This window comes from Patella vulgata, chromosome 9 (genome assembly GCF_932274485.2).
Source record: "Patella vulgata chromosome 9, xgPatVulg1.2, whole genome shotgun sequence".
NCBI lineage: Eukaryota > Metazoa > Mollusca > Gastropoda > Patellidae > Patella > Patella vulgata.
Genome location: NC_065887.2, coordinates 7,663,811 through 7,686,645, shown reverse-complemented (window position 1 = coordinate 7,686,645; position 22,835 = coordinate 7,663,811). Strand labels below are relative to the sequence as shown.

General features: G+C 37.0%; 1 protein-coding gene across 2 annotated transcripts; it reads right to left on the bottom strand.

Annotated features, from left to right (window-relative positions):
- Positions 1–93: 93 nt before the first annotated feature.
- On the bottom strand, positions 94–22,142 carry LOC126831695 (L-threonine ammonia-lyase). 2 transcript variants are annotated; one of them, XM_050562355.2, is made up of 13 exons: positions 21,999–22,142; positions 19,508–19,678; positions 18,097–18,167; positions 17,703–17,748; positions 15,291–15,476; positions 14,145–14,200; positions 12,686–12,848; positions 11,684–11,774; positions 5,917–5,992; positions 4,766–4,891; positions 3,653–3,820; positions 2,923–2,980; positions 94–1,517 (listed from the first exon to the last, which is right to left on the bottom strand). In XM_050562355.2, exons 1-13 carry the CDS (start codon positions 22,020–22,022, stop codon positions 1,413–1,415), a joined length of 1,341 nt encoding a protein of 446 aa, XP_050418312.2. In that variant the 5' UTR covers positions 22,023–22,142; the 3' UTR covers positions 94–1,412. The 2 variants fall into 2 exon arrangements, with proteins under 2 accessions (XP_050418312.2, XP_050418313.2); XM_050562356.2 differs by lacking the exons at positions 18,097–18,167; positions 21,999–22,142 and having other exon boundaries at positions 19,508–19,645.
- Positions 22,143–22,835: the final 693 nt, after the last annotated feature.

Sequence of the window (22,835 nt, the reverse complement as noted above, 5' to 3'; positions counted from 1 at the left end):
TAAACATATCGCATGTAGAAGAATACTACTGGTTTCTACTTGAATAACCAGATGCCAAAGATTGCCATTCTATTACAGTAAAAACAAAAACGATTGTATGTAAATCAGTTTATATACATTCATTTTACATATGTCTTATTATGAGACCACACGTCAAACTGAGAGACAGCAATAACTTTTAAAAAAAATAATAGTATGAATTTAGTTTGTGGGACTACATGAATAAACTATACCTTTCGCTTAAAGATACATAATGGGAGATTAGATAAAGAGCTGGCAGTTCTCACTATAATAGCTAAAAACTAGATAATGTAAAGGGAAATTGCTGAAAAACCGAGATTTTAGCAATGGAATTTTTGGCCTAGTCGCGATCATCATTACTAAAGTCGATACGATAAAAAACATATTCTCGATTATCCATTTCATGATTAAATCTTGAATGGAAATTGAACAGCAAATCGGAACCTAATCCAATAAACATCGCAGACTAGAGATGACATCGAGATTTGATTATGGTCTGGATAAGTTAATTAATGTCTAATAGGCAGATTTATGTCTTTTAATATTTCTTATATTTCTCCCTTTTTCCAATCTTGTGGCAGTCAATTCTTTTTATGAATAGCTAGTTTCAGACGAATTATCTGTGAGTGGAAAATTGTCACTGTAGCTGTTACCACTTTCTGCTTCTGTTGGTAACAATAACGGCTTTCTTTTATTTGTGTCACTTCCCGATTTGTCTTCTTAAAATTATATTTGAAACTAGAAGCACAGTTCTTGGGCCGACAGACAAACTTATTTTGAATATTTCCATATTCCCAGGCTTTCTCAGAGAGACAGAGAGAGAAAGAGAGAGAGAGAGAGAGAGAGAGTTTAATGACCACTTGACACAAACTAGGTCATTTCGGGACTAACACATGGTTGAAATTTATTTCAATAATTCAATTGCGCATAGAGATCTTTAGCAGTGGGTGGGAATGGAGGAACCAGAGAAAACTCACAAGGTTGGACAGGCTTCCCTACTCCTTGTCACGTACAACCGAGGAATCGAAACCACGCCAGTGGACTCAATGACAGATCTTATGATACAGCGCGCACCTGCTAACCATTTGACCATCCTACTCCCCGGCTTTCTCCAAAAGGCGGGGAACAAAAATCATGCGCACACACACACACACACAACTTTTAGAGAAATATGAATCAATTCAATTATAAAACAGTAATTATGGTCAAATGTGACACCAGATTTTATCCAGAGCCTGTGTCCAGGAAGAAGTTCTATTAAAGCTGTCTGAGATCTTTAAAAGACATTTAAGATAAATAGCAAAACCAAATAATGATACCTGTTCTTAATTTATCTAAAATTATACAAAATAAAATATCCACTGAGATTCACACAATTGAGTTTATCATATTCAAAAGTACACTGGTCCCCACACTACTTTACCATAATGTTTAATTAATTCAGCTTCTAGTTCTTTAGTATGTTGTGCATCTCTTGTTTCAACAACACATTTTACCTTTTAAAATAAAACATTTACACATTAATTACACACTATTAAATGGTTCATAATAACTGTATATCTCGAGCTAGCAAGTTTCGCACACTCCTTGAAAATCCTGGAAAAATGAAAATGTGATTTCCAGTACTGGAAAAACCTGGAAAAACAAGATTACTCCTTGAAACTCCTAGAAAATTAAAAATTTTGGTTTGGTTATATATTTTAAGATATAAAACTGAACGTAGGTATATCGAATCTTTCTTCAAAAGTTACTGAGTTCGTCGTCGTAAATGTTTTTCAAGCGTAAGAAAATACATTATGATATAGAATTCTATACTGAGACTCAAGGAATCTGGTAAATAACTCCTGGAATTTTAAGTGTTCCAAGTTGTGAACACCCTGTCTTGCTTATCTACTATGTGGTTATCTCCCCGTTTATATTTGCCAGTCTTGATTGAGAGAGAGAGAAATGGGGTTTAACGTCCACTCGACACAGACTAGGTCATTTCAGGACTAACATATGGTTTAATTCTATTTCAATAATTCGATGGCGCGTAGGGGTTTTTAGCAGGGGGAGGAAACCGGAGGACCCGGAAAAACCCATGAAGTTGGACAGGCAACTCTACTCCATGTCACGTACAACCAGGGATTCGAAACCACGCCAGTTGACTCAATGACAGGCCTTATGATACAGTGCGCACGTGCTAACCATTCGGCCATCCAACCCCCCAGTCTTGATTGAATTAATTGACCAGATAATTTATCTGTCAGTCAATTAACATACCATCAAATAATTTGAATAATCATCGATTTAAGAGAGAGAGAAATGTGGTTTAACGTCCACTCGACACAAACTAGGTCATTCCATTAATTCGCTTGCACATAAGGGTCTTTGAGCAGTGGAAGGAAACCAGAGAACCTGGATAAAACCCACGAGGTTGGACAGGTGACCCTACTCTTTGTCACATACAACCAGGGAATTGAAACCAATCCAGTTGACTCAATGAAAGACCTTATGATACAACATGCACACACGCTAACCATACGCCCCCCCACGGCCACCCCGTTCAGAGGTCGCATTGGATCAATTTCGAGTTGCGTAAAAATACCCAGACATTCAAAAATTTTGCGTTTTTGCTCTCTTCATCTGCGTGATTTAGAGTCTCTCAAAATATTCAATGAAAACAAATATGGTGGTTGATTTAGTTTTAACAGAACTGATGATAGAGCTGTCAAAGTTTGCGTGAAAAAGGTCATTGTTCATTTTGGACATTCGTAGGTAATTATACATGAAATTCAGCATATCCTGACTGCGAAGTGTACACCAGGTATATTTTGTCAAATGTTTTCTGATCATGTGTAAACTCATTGCAACATTATTTTTGCCGGTAGTTTAGATATAGTATAATAAATACTACAATACCTGTACAGCAAATACATCTGACTTTAACCATGCTCGTTCATGAAATATATCTTTAATACTGTAAGTACATTATATACATGCCTCTATTAGTATACACATTTGAAATGCATGGAATAGAGAGAGAGGGAGGGAAATGGGGTTTAACGTCCACTTAACATAAACTAGGTCGTTTTGGGACTAACACATGATTCAATTTTATTTCAATAATTCGCTTGCGCATTGGGATCTTTAGCAGTGGACAGAAACTGGAGGACCCGTTGAAACCCCACGAGGTTGGATAGGCGACCCTAATCCTTGTCACAGACAACCGGGGAATTGAAACCACGCCAGTTGACTCAATGACAGACTTTATGATGCAATGCGCACACGGTAACCATTTGGCCATCCAACCCTCCCCCCATGCAATATAACATATGAAAATTTGAATTTGAAGAAGAGTAGGCAAAAATAATTCTGTTGTTCGGGCAAAGAAAGAAATGGGTTTTAACACCCACTGGACACAAACAAGGTCATTTTGGGACTATGGTTTAATTTTATTTCAATAATTCGCTTGCACATAGGGGAGGACCCGTAGAAAACCCACGAGGTTGGACAGGCGAAACCACGGCAGTTGACGCAATGACAGAGCTTATGATACAACGTGCCCGCTCAAACCATACGGCCACCCATCCCCCCTTTTATATAGCAGTTAAAGTGCTAAGCTAGTTGTTAATAAATAAATGTACTGTACCTGACCCCTAAATTTGCTATTAATCTGGTTAAATCAGCTATACCACCCGGTCTATCTGTTACTGTTACAACAAATCTTACTAATCTACCATCAGCAGCTAAACCTCTTTCTATAACTCGACCTAAAGCTGTCGTATCTATATTACCACCACATAATGGTATCACTACTCTATAACATACAATTAACATATAGTCTGGTCTATTACTTCTACACTAATATACATTAAATACAAGCTAATGGTGAGGCTGATGTTCCCCCGCAGAAATACCAAAATAAATAGATGACACATATTAATTAATTTCACATTTATCTTTTTCAAGGGTTGTCACAAATTTTTTCTTTTGTAAGTAAAGGAAACAATATTTACAACACATTAAAATCTGATTATGAGTAACAAATTAACCCATTGTATAATTATCAGAAATCGTTAGAATTTGTTTATCTCTCAAGCTTAAAGACTGTGTATAAATTTATATTAAATTAAAGATACATTATGGGAGATTTGATAACGAGTTGGCAATTCTCACTATAATAGTTAAAAACTAGATAATGTAAAGGCAATTTGCTGAAAGTTTCATTCAAATTGATCCACTATGAACCGAGAACAAAGCGATTGAATTTCCGCCTAGTCTTGATCATCATTACTAATGTCAGTACGATAAACAGCATAGTCTCGATTATCCATTTAATCGTTAAATTGTGAAGGAAAGTTATGCAGTAAATCGGCTCACAATCCACTAAACATCGCAGGCTAGTGATGCCATCTAGAGTTGAATATAGTCTGGATAGGTTAATTAATGTCTAATTAATAATTTAGATAACATTTCAGGCCTGAAGAAAGACCTGCAATAGACAGATTTAGCTCTTGCATAATGCATGTTTAAATAGTTGCTAGATGGTTTTTGGCTGCAATACAAATCCCTAATAACTACTGTAATTTTTTTTAAATTAATAAATAAACACTGCTGCCTTCGGGTTAAGTACATATTTGATTCAGCTCAAATAAACTTCTGGTAATTTAAGCAAAAAGATTTTTGTCAAATCATTGAAAATTAGCTTTAGTTAAATTTTAACCTAGATGGATAAGATTGATTTTACCAAAATACAACTTACTTTTTACCCACCAATTCTGGTACTTGATTTTGTAAGATGGCTGCCAATGCAGTAGCCCCTGCCCCTTCAACTACAGCCTTCTCTAACTCTATAAGACGTAATATAGCTAAAGCTATATATTCCTCCCTGATATACAACAATTATTATATTAAAACAGAGAGAGACATGGGGTTTAACATCCACTCGACACAAACTAGGTCATTCCGGGACTAACATATGGTTCAATTTTTTATTTCAATAATTCACTTGTGTGTAGCAGTGGTAGGAAACTGGAGGACCCAGAGAAAACCCACCAGGTTGGACAGACGACCCTACTCCTTGTCACGTACAACCAGGGAATTGAAACCATGCCAGTTGAAGAAGCTGGTCTTTCAATATTCTACAATCTGATTAAATTCCAGATTTATATTTCTTTTCGTTTTCTATACTTTCGATGGCCTCCACTGCATGAAGATCTGACTACTTGTAATGTGAGGTCGTGTCAGGGCTTTTGACCCTATCACGCCAGACTTTTAATTACGCTAACCAATCAACATTTAAATTTCTGTTCAATACCCACAGTTCCGTGCACAGAATGCCAAGAAATCGCTGCAACAGACCGTTTCATTGGCTAATCCTTTACATCAACCAGAACACGGGTTATATAACAACTCTTCCCGATCCTAGTGTAGTAAAGACTAGTAAAATTTTGAACTTTAAAAAACGAAATGAAATAGGATCTGTGTTTGAATCAGATTGAATATTCTAACAATAGTCAAGGTATTGATATATAACGAAACTATACAAAAGTCTCATCATTCTCACCCAAATAGAATGAAAATTTTCATGTTCCAAAATCTCAACCAATCAAATTTCTTAACCTGTGCAGAAAATGCTCATGATTCAATTTAGTCAAGGTTTCATCACTCTTATTCAATTACAATGAAAGTTATCTCTGCTTAACCTAAGCGGAAAATGTTAATCATCACTAAATGAACATCTACACTAAGTTTGAACATTCTACCTCAATTAAAAGGAGCGTTTTAAAGTCTTGGGCTTAGCAAAAATATTTGCATATGCCCATCTTCATTAGCCCAGTAGGACGTTTAACATTATCATATATCTTTTACCATTGCTAAAACTAGAATAAGGAAGACAAACTAAGAACTTACTTGACAACCACCATTTTATCTATTAATGGTTTAGCTGTAATAAAAGCATTCACACCTACAGTTGGCACAGCTAAACCTAAAACATAAAATTATTTAGAATTAGCTTAAAGGGACATTATGGGAGATTGGATAAAGTGCTGGTAGTTCTCACTATAATAGTTAAAAGATAGGTTGCCAGGCAACGAAACATACGCCCACAGCGGCATATTTTTACTTTTTTCGGTAATGAAACATTTATAATCCACTAAAATCTGATTAAGAGCAACAACTTATTAAGAAATTATCAGAAAATCATTAGAATTTGTTTGGTTTTAATAAAGTTCTGCACCATGCTAACGTTTAGTATACGAAACATTTAATGTCATGGATTTAGCTGTTTAAGTTATCAAAATTCATTGAAAATCAATATACTTGTTCGTCTCAAGACCTTAAACTCTGTGTATCAATCTGAAGTCAATTGGATGATAACTTTAGCGTCTAGAGTGTCCCAAGATTTTTCAAAGTGATCAAGGGTCATACCTAAGGCTTTGGCAGTAATTATCAGAAATCTTCCTCTCATGATCTTAAACACTTTGTATCAATTTAAAGTCAATCGGATATTAACTTTGGCCTCTAGAGTGTCCACAATTTTTTTGAAGTGAGCATAACTCTGGCAGTAATTATCTGAAATCGCTGAAAATTAATAGGCTTCTTTGTCTTATGACCTTAAACACTGTGTATAAATTTAAAGTCAATCGGATATTAACTTTGGCCTCAAGAGCGTCCACACGATTTTTTGACTTGATCAAGGGCCATAACTCTGGCAGTAATTATCGGAAATCGCTGAAAATCAATAGGCTTCTTCGTCTCATGACCTTAAACACTGTGTATAAATTTAAAGTTAATCGGATTTTAACTTAAGCCTCTATAGCGACCGACGGACGGATGGGGTGACAACAATATATACGACCACATTTCAATGTGGGCGGATAAAAACTAGATGGTGTAAAGGGAATATGCTGAAAATTTCAGTCAAATTGCCTCACTCTAAGCCGAGAAATCTTTATTTTAAAATCACTGTAGTCTCAATTTTCATTGTTACTGCTGTCACGATAATTAACAAAGTCTCGATTATCCATTTTTCCGTTTAATCATCAACAGACGTTGAACAGCAAATCAAAACCTAATCCGATATACATCGCAGGCTAGCAATGACATCAAGAGTTGATTATGGTCTAGATAATCAGATATCCTTTCACAGTGAGCAGCAATTCGCCCATGTATCTGTTATCACCCATCACTTCATTCAGTTATATAAAGGGATAACTCATGTTTTCTTTTTGCGTTCGTCACTTCCTATTGTTGAAACATTGATTACTCATCCATTTTAGCAATGATCTCTGTGATAAAATAATATTTGGAAAGTGTTTAACCAGTTCTATCACATATGTGATAATGACTGTCACCAATATTGTCCTTTAACATCAAAGATCAATTGGCAGTTGGAATTCGAAATAATAGTAGGCCATAGTGCCGCTGCCTGGGCAAAAGTTCCCTCAAAGCACACTGTATAGTGTATGCCCGTCTTCATTAGTCAAGTCGGAGCAGAACAGTAGGACGTTAAACCCCATTTCATTTCATTTCATTTCATTTTCCTGTTCCAACATTTTAAATGTTGCTCTGAGCCTTTGATTACCAACCGATTTCATTAGCCCAGTTGGAGCAGAACAGTAGGACGTTAAACCCTATTTCATTTCATTTCATTTCATTTAAGCGACTTGTAGCAGTCTCATTAACTTACTTGATGATTTTACGCTACCAAAGGTAAAGAAAGGTCAAAGTTCATTTGCGCAGTGCAATAATCAAGATAGCGTTTAACATGCTGTACTGAGAACCGTTCGAGACCACATCACTTCAGACGTCCATATTGGAACGGTTCTCAGTACGGAACGCTTATGTTTGACCTGTTTACACTACAAACGAGTGGTTGCCAGGCAAGATACACCCACATTTTGCAAGAAATGGATAGAGAACAAGCTAAAAAAAACCATATAATTTTTCGTACAATCAGGGGCCATAATACTTTTACACAATTGCGTACACAGGGCGGCCATTTCGTTTCGATATTCCTGAAATTTAAACTCAGTGCTATATTTAACCTTTTTTTTTAAATCGGATAAACATTGTGACCTCTTGAAGATCCACAAGCTAAAAATGTGACTTTTCATAAAATCAGAGGCCATAATCCAAGAATTTATGATCTGATATTAGGAACTTAAATCTTTGGGATATAAACATATATTTTAAGTTTCATCAAAATCGGACAAAAATTGTAACCTCTACATCTAGTGGGTCCACAACCTTGGTATTACATACATTTACACTATTTGCGTTCAAGTAGCAGCCATTCTGTCGGGCAGTTTCGTTCTGATTGTTACAAAAATTGAACTCGATCATCATCAGGGTGTAACGGGGAAATATTTAAATAATTTTTAAAATAGGATAATAAAAATTGTGACCTCTGGAGGATCCACAAGCTAAAATTGCAATTTTTTCGTCAATCAGGGGCCATAATCCCGGAAGTTACGGTCTGTTATATTGAAAGGAATCAAGATCTTTGTGATATTAACCCTTAACTGGTCGACGACATTTTGACGTCATGACGTCAAGTGGTCAGGCTAAATAAAGGCTGATGTGAAATATTTTGTATGCCTATTTCAATCGACTATGCCGAATAATTATAAGTGACAGACTCTTGACACCAATAAAAAAGTTGAAGGGGATAAGTTGATCTATAATTTGCAAATCATTCTAAATCTGAGTCGGAATAATTCATAAGTATTTCAACCACTTCAAGCGTCTTTAACGTTCCCGACATCGTTAAATTACGTTTTTCTTCAAAAAATGTTGAACAAAGACATGTTCTTCTCAATGCCCTTGACAAGACAAGTTCCTGTCTGACATGCATACATGGCCATATCAATTAAATACAAAACTAAATACTCAAATGCGGCTTATAAAAAAGGTTCTTGCTGTGGTCGACTTTAGTTAACTGTGACCACTTAGCTGTATAGTCGACAATGACCAGTTATGGGTTAACACAATTTTTTAAGTTTCATCAAAATCGGATAAAAATTGTGACTTCTAGAGGGTCCACATTCACAACCTTGATATTACATACTTTTACAGTATTTACATACAGGGAGTGGCCACATTGTCCATCAGTTTCAGTCCGATTTTTATGAAATTCAAACACAACCATCATTACTGTGTAACAGTGATATATTCAAACGTTTTGTTAAATTATATAAAAATGTTGACCTCTAGCAGGACTACATGCTAAAAACACGATTTTTCATTCAATTAGGGGCCATAATCGATTAAGTTAAGGTCCAATATGCCCGGATATCGAAAGGAACCAAGATTATTGGGTTATAAACAATTATTTTAAGTTTCATCAAAATCTGATAAAAATCGTGACCTCTAAAGTGTCCACAAGCTAAAAACATGATTTTTCATACAATCAAGGGCCATATTCCAGATCTTCGGGAAATAAACCAATATCTGTCAAAATTGGATAAAGATAGGTTGCCAGGAAACGAAACATACGCTAAATCGTCCGGGCAGTCAACAAGTGTTGTCGCATATTTTTACTTCTTTCGGTAATGAAACATTTATAATACACTCATGAAGTAATTATCAGAAAACCCATTAGAATTTGTTTGGTTTTTAATATCATGGATTTAGCTGTTCAAGACATAAAAATTCATTGAAAATCAATATACTTGTTCGTCTCAAGCTCTTAAACTCTGTGTATCAATCTGAAGTCAATCGGATGATAACTTTAGACTCTAGAGCGTCACAAGATTTTTCAAAGTGATCAAGGGCCATAACTGTGACAGTAATTATCTAAAATCGTTGAAAATCAATAGGCGTCATTGTCTCATGACCTTAAACACTGTGTATAAATTTAAAGTCAATCGGATATTAACTTTGACCTGTAGAGTGTCCACAATATTTTTTAAAGTGATCAAGGGCCATAACTCTGGCAGTAATTATCGAAAATCGCTGAAAATGAATAGACTTCTTTGTCTCATGACCTTGAACACTGTATAAATTTAAAGTCAATCAGATATTAACTTTAGCCTCTAGAGCGTCCACAAGATTTTTTGAAGTGATCAAGGGCCATAACTCTGGCAGTAATTATCTGAAATCGTTGAAAATCAATAGGCTTCATCGTCTCATGACCTTAAACACTGTATATAAATTTAAAGTCAATCGGATATTAACTTTGACCTGTAGAGCGTCCACAATATTTTTTAAAGTGATCAAGGGCCATAACTCTGGCAGTAATTATCGGAAATCGCTGAAAATCAATAGACTGCTTCGTCTCATGACCTTAAACACTGTGTATAAATTTGAAGTCAATCGGATATTAACTTGGCCTGTAGAGCGTCCAGAAGATTTTTTGAAGTGATCAAGGGCCATAACTCTGGCAGTAATTATCGGAAATCGCTGAAAATCAATAGGCTTCTTCATCTCATGACCTTAAACACTGTGTATAAATTTTTTGAAGTGATCAAGGGCCATAACTCTGGCAGTAATTATCGGAAATCGCTGAAAATCAATAGGCTTCTTCATCTCATGACCTTAAACACTGTATATAAATTTAAAGTCAATCGGATATTAACTTTGGCCTTTAGAGCGTCCACAAGATTTTTTGAAGTGATCAAGGGCCATAACTCTGGCAGTAATTATTGGAAATCGCTGAAAATCAATAGGCTTCTTCGTCTCATGAAGTTAAACACTGTGTATAAATTTAACGTCAATTGGATATTAACTTTGACCTCTAGAGCGTCCACAAGATTTTTTGAAGTGATCAAGGGCCATAACTCTGGCAGTAATTATCAGAAATCGCTGAAAATCAATAGGCTTCATGACCTTAAACACTTTGTATAAATTTCAAGTCAATCGGATATTAACTTTAGCCTCTAGAGCGTCGACAAGATTTTTTGAAGTGATCAAGGGCCATAACTCTGGCAGTAATTATCGGAAATCGCTAAAAATCAATAGCCTTATTCGTTTCATGGCCTTAAACACTGTATATAAATTTAAAGTCAATTGGATATTAACTTTAGCCTCTAGAGCGTCCACAAGCAATTGTGGACGCCGGTCCGCCAGACGGACGGACGGACGGACGGACGGGGGCGACGACAATATACGACCACATTTCAATGTGGGCGTATAAAAATTGTGACCTATAGAGTGTCCAAAAACAAATTATGGAAGGACAGACAGGGGCGACAACAATATTTGTCCACATGAAAATGAGGGCGTATAAAAAATAACCATTCCATTCTCAGACCCATTACTGGCACGCTAAATTTTTTTAATGTAAACATGACTTACGGCTACTATGGGTGAGGTGAAATATAGTGTTGGAGTAAATAGTTATGATGTAATTTAACACTAGTTTTACTATTTTCCCAACTTCTAACATCAAATAAAGTGTTAAGGGAGATAACAACCGCTTCATTTTCATCCAACTGTGGATAAAATTACAAGGTAGAGTTTCCAGACAACACTAGTGCTACGCGAAACAAATTCAAACATGGCTTCCACTTATCATCCTTGCTTGATAATGACTAGAGAAACCTAGTCGAAACGTCACTCAGTAATAAGCAGTAATTGTATTCTATAGAATTGTTACCTGTATATGAAATGAACTCTTTCATATCGTTTTAAAACTGACAGTATTAACGTTCTCAAGGTTTATCAATAAACTTACCATCTGCTAATGATGACGAAGCTTTGGTATATACTGGTTTACCCTCCTTTAAAGCAGATGAAAAACTGGCACACCTCTCTGATTCAACACCCTAAAATTATCTTAATCATATATCAAACTTTTAATGACATATTTTAAAAAAAAAAACAACTATATAAATAGGATGACAGACACCATGAAACAGATATCAACTACTAGGAATTTATAAAGGGAAATGAATGAAGTGAAATGAAATGGAGTTTAACGTCCTACTGTTCTGCTCCAACAGGGCTAATGAAGACGGGCATACGCCATACAGTGTGCTATGAGGGAAATTTTATTTTTTTTATGTGTATGCCAATGTGTACGCCAATGTGTACACGGGACCTCGGTTTTCCCTCCCATCCGAATGACTGGACAGCTGTCCTTGCCAGGCCCTCCGTCCTGCATAATTTATAAAGGAGTCAACTTAGTCAACAAACTATATTTGTTAATTAATCAACACCAAGATTTCTTCAGGTGGCACATTTTTTTGGGAAATTCTGTCTTCCTGGGAACTTCCTATGTAAATGTTACTCTCTAAAGCACTATTGAATGGCAATGGACAATATATGACCACTTTATAATGTAGACATTTAAAAGGCCAAATATACAAAGGAAATGAAATGGGGTTTAATGTCCTACTGTTCTGCTCCAACAGGGCTAATGAAGACGGGCATACGCCATACAGTGTGCTATGGGGGAACTTGTGCCCGGACAGCGGAGCTACGGCCTACTCTTATATCAAAATCCAACTGTCAAGGGATCTTTTACGTGCATGGCAATGTGTAGGCCTACACAAGACCTGTTTCTTGTCCCATCCGAATGACTAGACAGCTGTCCTTGTCGGTCCCTCCGTCTGCACCACTGACAAGGGGAAACCACGCCGGACAATTCTGAACAATTCTGAACACGTCAGCGTCTTACTCACTTAGCCACCGTGGGTCCGCTAGTTATATAAAATAAGCTAAATAATATACTTACTATAATTCTAACATTGGGGTATAAACTTTTTATAGCTAAAGCTGTGCCAGCAATTAGACCTCCTCCTCCAACAGGTATTAAACAAGCATCTAAATCTGGAACCTGGTCCACAATTTCCAGACCCATTGTACCCTGACCAGCTAATATGTGTGGATGATCATATCTTAATTAAAATAAATCATAAACCTTACTTAGATTTTGTATGCCTTGCATGCTACTCCTGGCGCTTCGTTTCTTGTAGCATTGGTGCACTCGGCAAACCTGACCAGGCTCCAGTACCCTACATCTAGCCTCGGCTGTATGATGTAGTCCGCCATTGGAACTGCCTTCAAGTTCCCAAAATACCAACGGCGTCACCCATGACAAAAATTTTGATGAATGTTTTATCACACAAAGCTTTCAGTATAGGAGCAGAACAGTAGGACGTTAAACCCCATTTCATTTCATTTCCTAATGTTCTGACATTTGGCACAAAGTATATCAACATACAGGTCACAATTCTATGGAATACAATTACCGGTACGGCTTATTACAAGCAGTAATTGTATTCCAGAGAACTGTGACCTGTATACTTCAGGTCAATTACTAAATGCTATTGAAGCAGTTTAAGTCTATCAATGTCTAAAATATTGACAAATGGGTGGATGGGTTGTTGTTGTGACAACTTTTGTATAACGATTCAGATTGAAAACAAACAGCAAAATATCTTTTGCGATCCACTTATCAACAAGGTTAGATTTGCTTAGTTTTCGTTTGTTCGAGGAAGCTGGTTTTGATTTAACATGGATATAAAAATACAACCCATTAAAATGACTTGAATGTCATGATACTTGAGGTGGATACATGTCACTGTTGGTTGGGAAAAGCACGGTGATTGATTGGATCCACACCGATAAATTTTCACCTGGACAGTGAAAAGTTGCGTAATCGATCAGACTTTGTTTGTGTCTGACCAATCTGATTAAAATACAGATCTATATTTCGTTTCATTTCTTTATACTTTCGATGGCCTACACTACATGAAGATCTGACAAGTTATAGCGATAGGTCAGGTCAGGGGTCAAAAGACCGACTTATTACCCTATGACGTCAGACATTTGATTAACCAATCAGCATTGATGTTACTAGTGGATTACCCACAGTTCCGTGAAAAACATGCCTAAAACTTGCCGTAACAGACCGTTTCATTGGCTTATCGTTGACACCATTCAGAACACGAGTTAAATAACAACTCTTCCAGATCCAAGTGTAGTAAAGACAAGTAAAACGAAATTTTGAACTATAAAATTGAAACGAAATAGGATCTGTGTTTTAACCAGATTGGTGTCCGACCCGTTATTTCCAGGTATGATTGTGGCTAAATTATGCACAAGTTCCTTTCAATAAGAAAAACACAATCTTACATCACTCTGTACTCTGTTTTACAAGTAGATTTCTGTTAACTTATTAAAATAATTACCCATTAATATATGTCAGATTTTGTTCATCTGACAGTTTCATGGCATGATCTTTGGACTGAAAAAACAAGAAGTAACATTGAATTTGAATAATAGGGATGCTTGCTTACCACACTCGCAGCATGGCATGATCAAGAATAGACAATCAAGTCTACAATGACGTTTAAAGCGGGTGATTTTGATCATTTTAAAACGTCATCACAGACTTGATTGTCTGCCTAGCGAAAATTAGTGAGTATTGCCACTGGTTGATGGAATCTAGGGTAGTGAACTTTGATCCCAATTGTTTTATTCTAATCCGTTTCTCACCTTGGTATTATTATATCTACTGAAAGAGAATTGGTTTCAGACAAGTTATTTGCCCCTGAGTTAGAAATCGGAATCAGACCAGTTATTTGATAATCTCGCTTATGAACATGGAAATGAAATGAAATGGGGTTTAACGTCCTACTGTTCTGCTCCTATACTGGGCTAATGAAGACGGGCATACGCCATACAGTGTGCTATGAGGGAAATTTTGCCTGGGCAGCGGCACTATCGCCTACTCTTACATCGAATTCTAATTGCCAAGGGATCTTTTACGTGCATTCCAATGTATACACAGGACCTCGGTTTTTCTTATCATCTGAAGGACTAGACAGACGTCCTTGTCAGGCCCTCCGTCCTGCATCACTGACAATGGGGAACAATGCCGGAAAATCTGGATGAACTTTCTCGGCTAATGCAAGGATCGAACACCCGACCGCCAGGCTAGCGAGCCAGCGTCTTACCCACTTAGCCATGTGATCCCCCTTGTGAACATGGACATTCAGACTTTACAAATTATACTTAGTCCTAGCTTAATGTTACTGAAATATTTTCCACGCTACAGGCGCCTGATCATAATCAGATAAAAATTGTGACCTCTAGCGTGTCCACAACCTCGACATTACATACTTAAATACTATTTGCGTACAGGGAGCGGCCATTTTGTCCAGCAGTTTCTATCCGATTTTTACAAAATTCGAACTCTATCATCATTATGTTGTAACGTTGATATATTTGAACATATTTGGTTTATAAATATGCATTTTAAGTTTCATCAAAATCGCATAAAAAATATGATCATATCAAGGAATTAAAATGTGAGCCTACAAAAATCTTTTTACCTCCCCGATATCATCACCATGTACTATAACATTAGCACCATAATGAACACATGCATTAACTTTCATTAATGGTGCTACTCTTGGCATAACTACTGTCACAGGTATATCTAATAACTTTCCATGATAACTCAATGCCAAGGCATGGTTTCCAGCACTGGCAGCAATTACACCTGATCTTTTTTTTTCCTGAAATTTTGAAACAAACATAGATGAGGGCTATTTAAAACAAGTGGTTGCCAAACAAGATGCACATTTTATACGGGATGGACAGATAATCAGTTAAAAAAGCAATTAAAATCTGATAAAAACTGTGACCTGTATAGGGTGTCCACAAACACATTGTGGACAGATGGACCGGGGCGACGACAATATACGTTCACATGAAAATGTGGGCGTAAAAACACCATGTGGAGTGTACAATTTAAGCTAAAAAAAAAAAGGTGCTAAATTTTGACAGAAATGTTTCTATTGCCAAGACCTGGTAATACGTAGAAGTCTGGGATGAAGCTAGCAACATGTAACACTTACATAACTTGACGCAACCATAGCAGCACCCTGGCAGTTGTCCTTATTTCGTACGAATATACATGTACAGATTTATATAGTGGACTAAGTGGAGGCTCATCATTCTTTCAGGGGTGTTGGATGGCCGAATGGAGTTTAATGTCCACTCGACACAAACTTAGTCATTTCGGGACTATCATATGGTTTAATTTTTTTATTTCAATAATTCGCTTGCGCGTCAGGGTCTTTAGCAGTGGGAGGAAACCAGAGGACCCGGAGAAAACCCACGAGGTTGGACAGGCGACCCTACTCCTTGTCACGTACAACCAGGGATTCGAATAATGGAAATGGGGAGCGAGCCTCTAAAAATAAAGTTTGTGTTTTTTGCCTATAGGACCCCTCACAGTGGAAATATTGTGCCTCAGATACTTACATCTATAGGCAAGATGATAATTCAGAGGAAAGTATACTATTTGTGTTTACATTTGCAATAAGGCAGATTTTGGCAAAATTTGGAACATTTTCAAACAACAATGTTATTTTAGGCAACACAAATAAAATAACTTGTTTCTCGGGCACCGCCCGCACGCAAAATTGGTTGCGCGTGCAGTCTATTTATTAGTCTTGATGAAAAAAAATAAATATGTAACGCCCGCCTGCACATCGACAAGCAAGTCGTAAAAAAAATATCCCGCATGTACCTACATCTTTATGGAGGGCTATTACATAGTCGTATGGAATTTTATTTTAAACCAATTTCAATTATGTGAATTAAATATGGAAAATTATTTTCCTTTCAGTCAGTGTTCAGTCTCAGTGTTTTAGTAGACTTGATTTTGGGTTTATGTTTTAAATATGTACAATAAAGTTGAATATAACGGAAAGCAAAAACGTAAACAAGTAATGACTTTCTCATTTAAAAAAAAAAAAAAGAAAGACCGCCCTCCCGCCCCAACAATTTTCAGCAATAGCCAAATTTTATTTTGCACCATCAATGAGTAAAAAAAAAAAAGAAACCGCCCTCCCTCCCTACAGTTTCAGCTGTCAGTTGCCCGAGAAACAAGACATTTATTTTGTGTGGCCTTAATATAATAGATTTAAATTTATTATGTGACTAAGAGCTATTTTAATAAAATAGATTTTAATTTACAGATGTGTTGTTAAATATGTTGTCCGTGAGTTCAACCAATATAATACTGTACAGTTTTTGTGGTAATCCTTGACCATTGCAATTCAAACAATCTAGTTTTAGTTATACAAAATGAAATGGGGTTTAACATTCTACTGTTCTGCTCCGATCTAGGATAAGGAAGATGGCCTACTCTTATATCGAAATCCAACTGTTAAGGGATCTTTTACATGCACGGCAATGTGTACACAGGACCTCAGTTTTCCATCCCTTACTGAACTACTAGACAGCTGTCATTGTCAGGCCCTCCGTCCTGCATCACTGACAAGGGGAAACCACGCCGGAAAATCTAGATGGACTTTCTCGGCCAATGTCGGGATCGAACACCCGACCTCCTGGCTAGCGAGCCAGCGTTCTACCCACTTAGCCACTGTGACCCCCCTTTTAGTTATACATCATAACATCAACCAAAGATCATAAAGATGAATGGGTGTCCTCGCTAAAGATAAAGGGGCATAATTTCTAGGTGACACCATAGAGGGGGCGGTCCCATGTGACCTCATTGTTTACCTTACAGCACTGTTTTCCTGTACATTCGTTATGAACTGGTGTGTTGACAAACGTTCATATGGAATTTAATTCTGATACGTCGAAATACGGTCCTCTTACCATCGATAAGGTCACATGGAAACGTGTTATTACTAGCAACGTCTGGTGGGAATTCCATCAGCAAGGACGTTTATTGTGAAACACTTAGAAGCAAATAAAGTCACACGTACCTCTGACAACATCAATAATGTATATCTAGCACCTCTTTCTTTAAAACTGAAATATATAAACATAGGTCAAATGAGGGGAACCTTTTCTAAACAAGCACATCATTCTGTGATAGGGAACAATGGTGACTAACTAAGTGGGCAAGACGCTGGCTCGTTAAGCTGAAGGTCATGTGTTTGATCTCTGCAATGGAAGAGAAAGTTTATCAGGATTTTCCGGCGTGGTTTCCCCTTGTCAATGGTGCAGGACGGAGGGCCTGACAGGAACAGCTGTCTAGTCATTCTGATGGGATAAAAAAACGAGGTCCCCTGTATACATTTGTGTGCACGTAAAAGATCCATTGGCAGTTGGAATTCAATATAAGATTAGGCCACAGTGGCCTTAATTTTCACTTACCTTCCAGTGTATTGAAGAAATTCTTTTTTGAAGTATATTGTCATTTCTGCAAAATTGGACATCTGTGATATCTATCATAAAAATGAAATGAAATGGGGTTTAACGTTCTACTGTTCTGCTCCTATACTGGGCTAATGAACACAGGCATACGCCATACAGTGTGCTACTGAGAATTTTGCCTGGGCAGCAGCACTATCGCCTACTCTGATATCGTTTACCCACTGCCAAGGGATGTTTTACGTGCATTCCAATGTATATACGGGACCTCAGTTTTTCGTATCATCCGAAGGACTAGACAGCTGTCCTTGCCAGGCCCTCCGTTCTGCACCACTGACAAGGGGAAACCATGTAGGAAAATCCCGATGAACTTTCTCGGCCAATGCAGGGATCGAACACCCGACCTCCAGGCTAGCTAGCCAGCGTCTAACCCACCTAGCCACCGTGGTTCCCCTATCATAAAAAGGAACATTTTGGGATTTATAGATAAAACATTATTTACTCGTTAAACATACATTATGCAAGAGCTAAATCTGCCTATTGCAGGTATTTCTTTAGGCCTGAAATGATATCTAAATTATTAATTCGACATTAATTAACTTATTCAGACCATATTCAACTCTCGGTGCCATCGCTAGCCTGCTATTTAGCGGATTGGAAATACATATTTAGCAGAGAGAGCGAGAGAGAGAGTTTAATGTCCACTCAACACAAACTAGGTCATTTTGGGACTAACATATGGTTCTATTTTAATTCTATAATTTGTTTGCGCTTAGGGGTCTTTAGCAGTGGGAGGAAGCCTTATGATACAATGTGCACATGCTTACCATACGGCCATCCATCCAACCCCCTTCAAATCAATGGGATTTCCTCCTCTCATCAACTGATGAATGTCGATAGGGTTAGTACCTTGTCTTCTTATGACCCAAATTTGTAAGAAATATCTGTTGAAAACTGCAGCCTCTATCATGTCAACAAGCCAATTTTAGATGGACAGACAAACGGACTGTTGTTATTGTTTGTGTAATATCATTGACAAACATTAAACCATCCTTTTCAAAACAGATCAATGCTTATTTACATGGGGTGTTGGATGGCTCAATGGTTAGTGCGTGTGCTTTATATCATAATGAGTGGGGTTGGATGGCTGAATGGTTAGCACGAGCTGTATCATACGGTCTGTCATTGAGTCAACTGGTGGGGTTTCGATTCCCCGGTTGTACGTGACAAGGAGTAGGGTCGCATGTCCAACCTCGTGGGTTTTCTCCGGGTCCTCCAGTTTTCCCCCCACTGCTAAAGACCCCTACGCGTAAGCGAATTATGGAAATAAAATTGAACCATATGTTAGTTTTTGTCGAGTGGACATTAAACCCCATTTCTCTCTCTCTCTTATTAACATATTTGGGATACTTACTGTGCATGGAGTTTTTTGTATTCCTCCTTTTATTTTATAAGCAGCAGCACTGATGTCTTGGAATTTAATAGCTACTGGATTATCTGGATCACAGAATTCATCTTTAATCAATACTTTTACTTTCTCGTCTTTGTCTTCTGAACCAATTTCAGCCAAACCATTTTCTATGACCTGGAATTAAATGCAACTTAAACATACATTATGCAAGAGCGAAATCTGCCAATTGCAGGTCTTTCTTTTAGCCTCGAATGTTATCTAAATTATTAATTAGACATTAATTAACTTATCCAGACCATAATCAACTCTCGATAGCATCACTAGCCTGCGATATTTATTGGATTAGAACCTTGTATGCTACTGTTGATTAAATCAAAAAATGGATAATCAAGACTATGTTTTTTATTCTACTGACTTTAGTAATGATGATCAAGGCTAGGCCTAATATTCAATCGCTGAATTCTCGGTTCAGGGTGGATGGATTTGACTGAAATTCTCAGCAAATTCCCTTTACATCATCTAGTTTTTAACTATTATAGTGAGAACTGCCAGCTCTTAATCTAATCTCCCATAATGTATCTTTAACACCAAAAAGACACTGATATATTGATATATATGAAGTACCCGGTAATGAAAAGTTAGAAGACCCACATTTCATCAAATAAATTTATCAGTTTGAAAAAAAAAAACCATTGTCAGGCAGTTCAATATGCACCTAATTTGTCATCCTCAACTTGCTGTTATTGCTAAAAAGATATTCTATTGATTTCTGAGGGAGGAAGAGAGAGAAATGGGGTTTAACGTCCACTCGACACAAACTATGTCATTTCGGGACTATCATATGGTTCAATTTTATTTGAATAATTTGCTTGCGCGTAGGGTCTTTAGGAAACTGGAGGACCCAGAGAAAACCCCCGAGGTTGAACAGGCAACTCTACTCATTGTCATGTACAACCAGGGAATTGAAACCATGCCAGTTGACTCAATGATAGACTTTATGATTCAGCGCGCACGAACTAACCATTCAGCCATCCAACCACCCTAAATTATTATTTAGACTGACAAACCAATAATCAACTCTCAAGACCATTGTATGGTTTAGTTATTGACAAATGCCCACAATATCTAATCTAAATGCTAGTATTTGTACTATTTTAATCATGAAGTTGTGTTTATTTTCTCTTTATTATATTTTGTGTATAACCATATCAAAAATTACACTGGATTTGTCCCAGTTTCGAAAAAAAAATCAATTTACCCAAAACCATATGTTAGTTCAACACCTTATCGTGGCCTATGTCATATAAAGTCGTATGCATGATAAGCCTGCACTATTTGATGTTATTCAAGCTCAAAATTGAAAACAATTTGCTAAATTAGGGGGTTAAATTTTCAGAGAGCATGGGGGGGGGGGGAATTGGCTAGGGGAACAAAATTTCAATAATTTTTTTTTTTTTTTATTTGTACTATATTCTCCATATTTTAAACAGGGGTTTTACTCAAAATTGTGATTACCCCCCCCCCCCCTTAATTAAAATGACCATTTGCAGCTAGGTTTCAACTTCAGAATGTAATACATTATACATGTATTTTCTTTCAAAGGTGTGTGGTTCCCCCTTGTCAGTGATGCAGGACGGAGGGCCTGACAAGGACAGCTGTCTAGTCGTTTGGATGGGAACAAAAATCGAGGTCCAGTGTACACATTGGCATGCACATAAAAGATCCCTTCGAAGTCGATATAAGAGTATGCCCATCTTTATTAGCCCAGTTCAAGCAGAACAGTAGGATGTTAAACCCCATTTCATTTCATTTCATTTCTTTCCAAAGTGTAATTATTTTGCTAGGGATCTTGGTTAACACTTTTACTGCACAAATTCTAACACTAATGTTTTGTTCTGATATCACTCATTGTTTCCATTCAACCCTTCTTTATTTGGTTGTCAGTGTTTTGGCAGTGGGCCAGGGCTCAGGTCAGGTTACGTCCACGGCCTCTGCTGACAGAATATTCATATGATTGGTTGATGAAAGATGTATAAATAAGGAGGCGGGGCATTTAAATCCAATAAGATCTGTATTTAAATATATATATATATAAAAAAAAACCTAGGGTAGATGTAAGATAAAGTTTTGACGGCGTGTATTTGCAGCTATTATTGGCATTGCCAATTCCAATGTGAATGCCATTAATATAGGGGCGCGTGGAATTACCGAATTATCGAATAAATAACAGTCCAATGACAATCCAATAACACTCAATAAATAACTCGAAAATATCACCCAATAACTCAGACTTTACAAGTACAAAATAACAATTTAGTTGAAGAAGCGTCTGCTGTGTGCCAAAACCTGAGTTTAACTACGCTGGTCTAGGTAGTGGTAGTAGTAGGCTAGTAGTAGAAATAAAACAACAAAATTGGTCCATTCAACACTGGCACTGACAGTGACATTGTTGAGTATTGACCGTCCCGAAACGATGAATTTGAAAAGTAGTTACCTTAGTTGAATTCTCGTCCGTCATATTCCAAACCGTGTTAAGAGTATATATAGATCGTGTTTATAATATAGCAGGCTCTATAACTGAACGTGCATTTTACTTTCACTAACTGTGGCTAAGTTTACACATAGAAATGGGTTAAGTTTTGACTAATGTGGGTCACGTGACTTGCTCGCGCAGATCAGCCAAGAGAACACGAAATGCGGTCAAAGGAATTCCGTTTTGTTTTTGTTAGTAACAGTCTGTACACATCAGTTCTATGCGCCTAATAATCATTCAATTTGATGAAAGTTATAGAGCATTTTGTCACACTAAAAAGCAAAATATTTTTCGTAAAAAATATTATATTAATTTTTATCACTTTATCTGTCTACCTGAGAGATGAATATGCATAGGGCCCTACCAATGAGAAGAGTCTGTTGTCATTCTGAGATTTTTAATTCGCGGTCAGCTATGAAAGTCAATTTTAGTTTTAGTTACACGCCTCGATCAATTAGATATAAGGGTTTCCCCAACCCGATGTCGCTGACCTCATTTCGTGTTACTTCCGATCCGACGAAGTTGATAACTGCTAATTAATATATATATACTATTCAAAAAAAGTAGGGGATATTTGATTTTGGGGGCATAATACTAAAATATGCAAATGACTACGAAAAAAGTCACTATAGAACCTAACAGAAGAAACATTTCCAGTTACATGTAACGCACCAATAGCTACCGCATGGAATGCATGTGATGCTTGGGATCATCATGGGGGTCCAACCCAAGATTTGCACGACTCTGACTTTGAATGTTACAGTCATTGTGGCATTGAATTCCAGGGTGGAAACATCA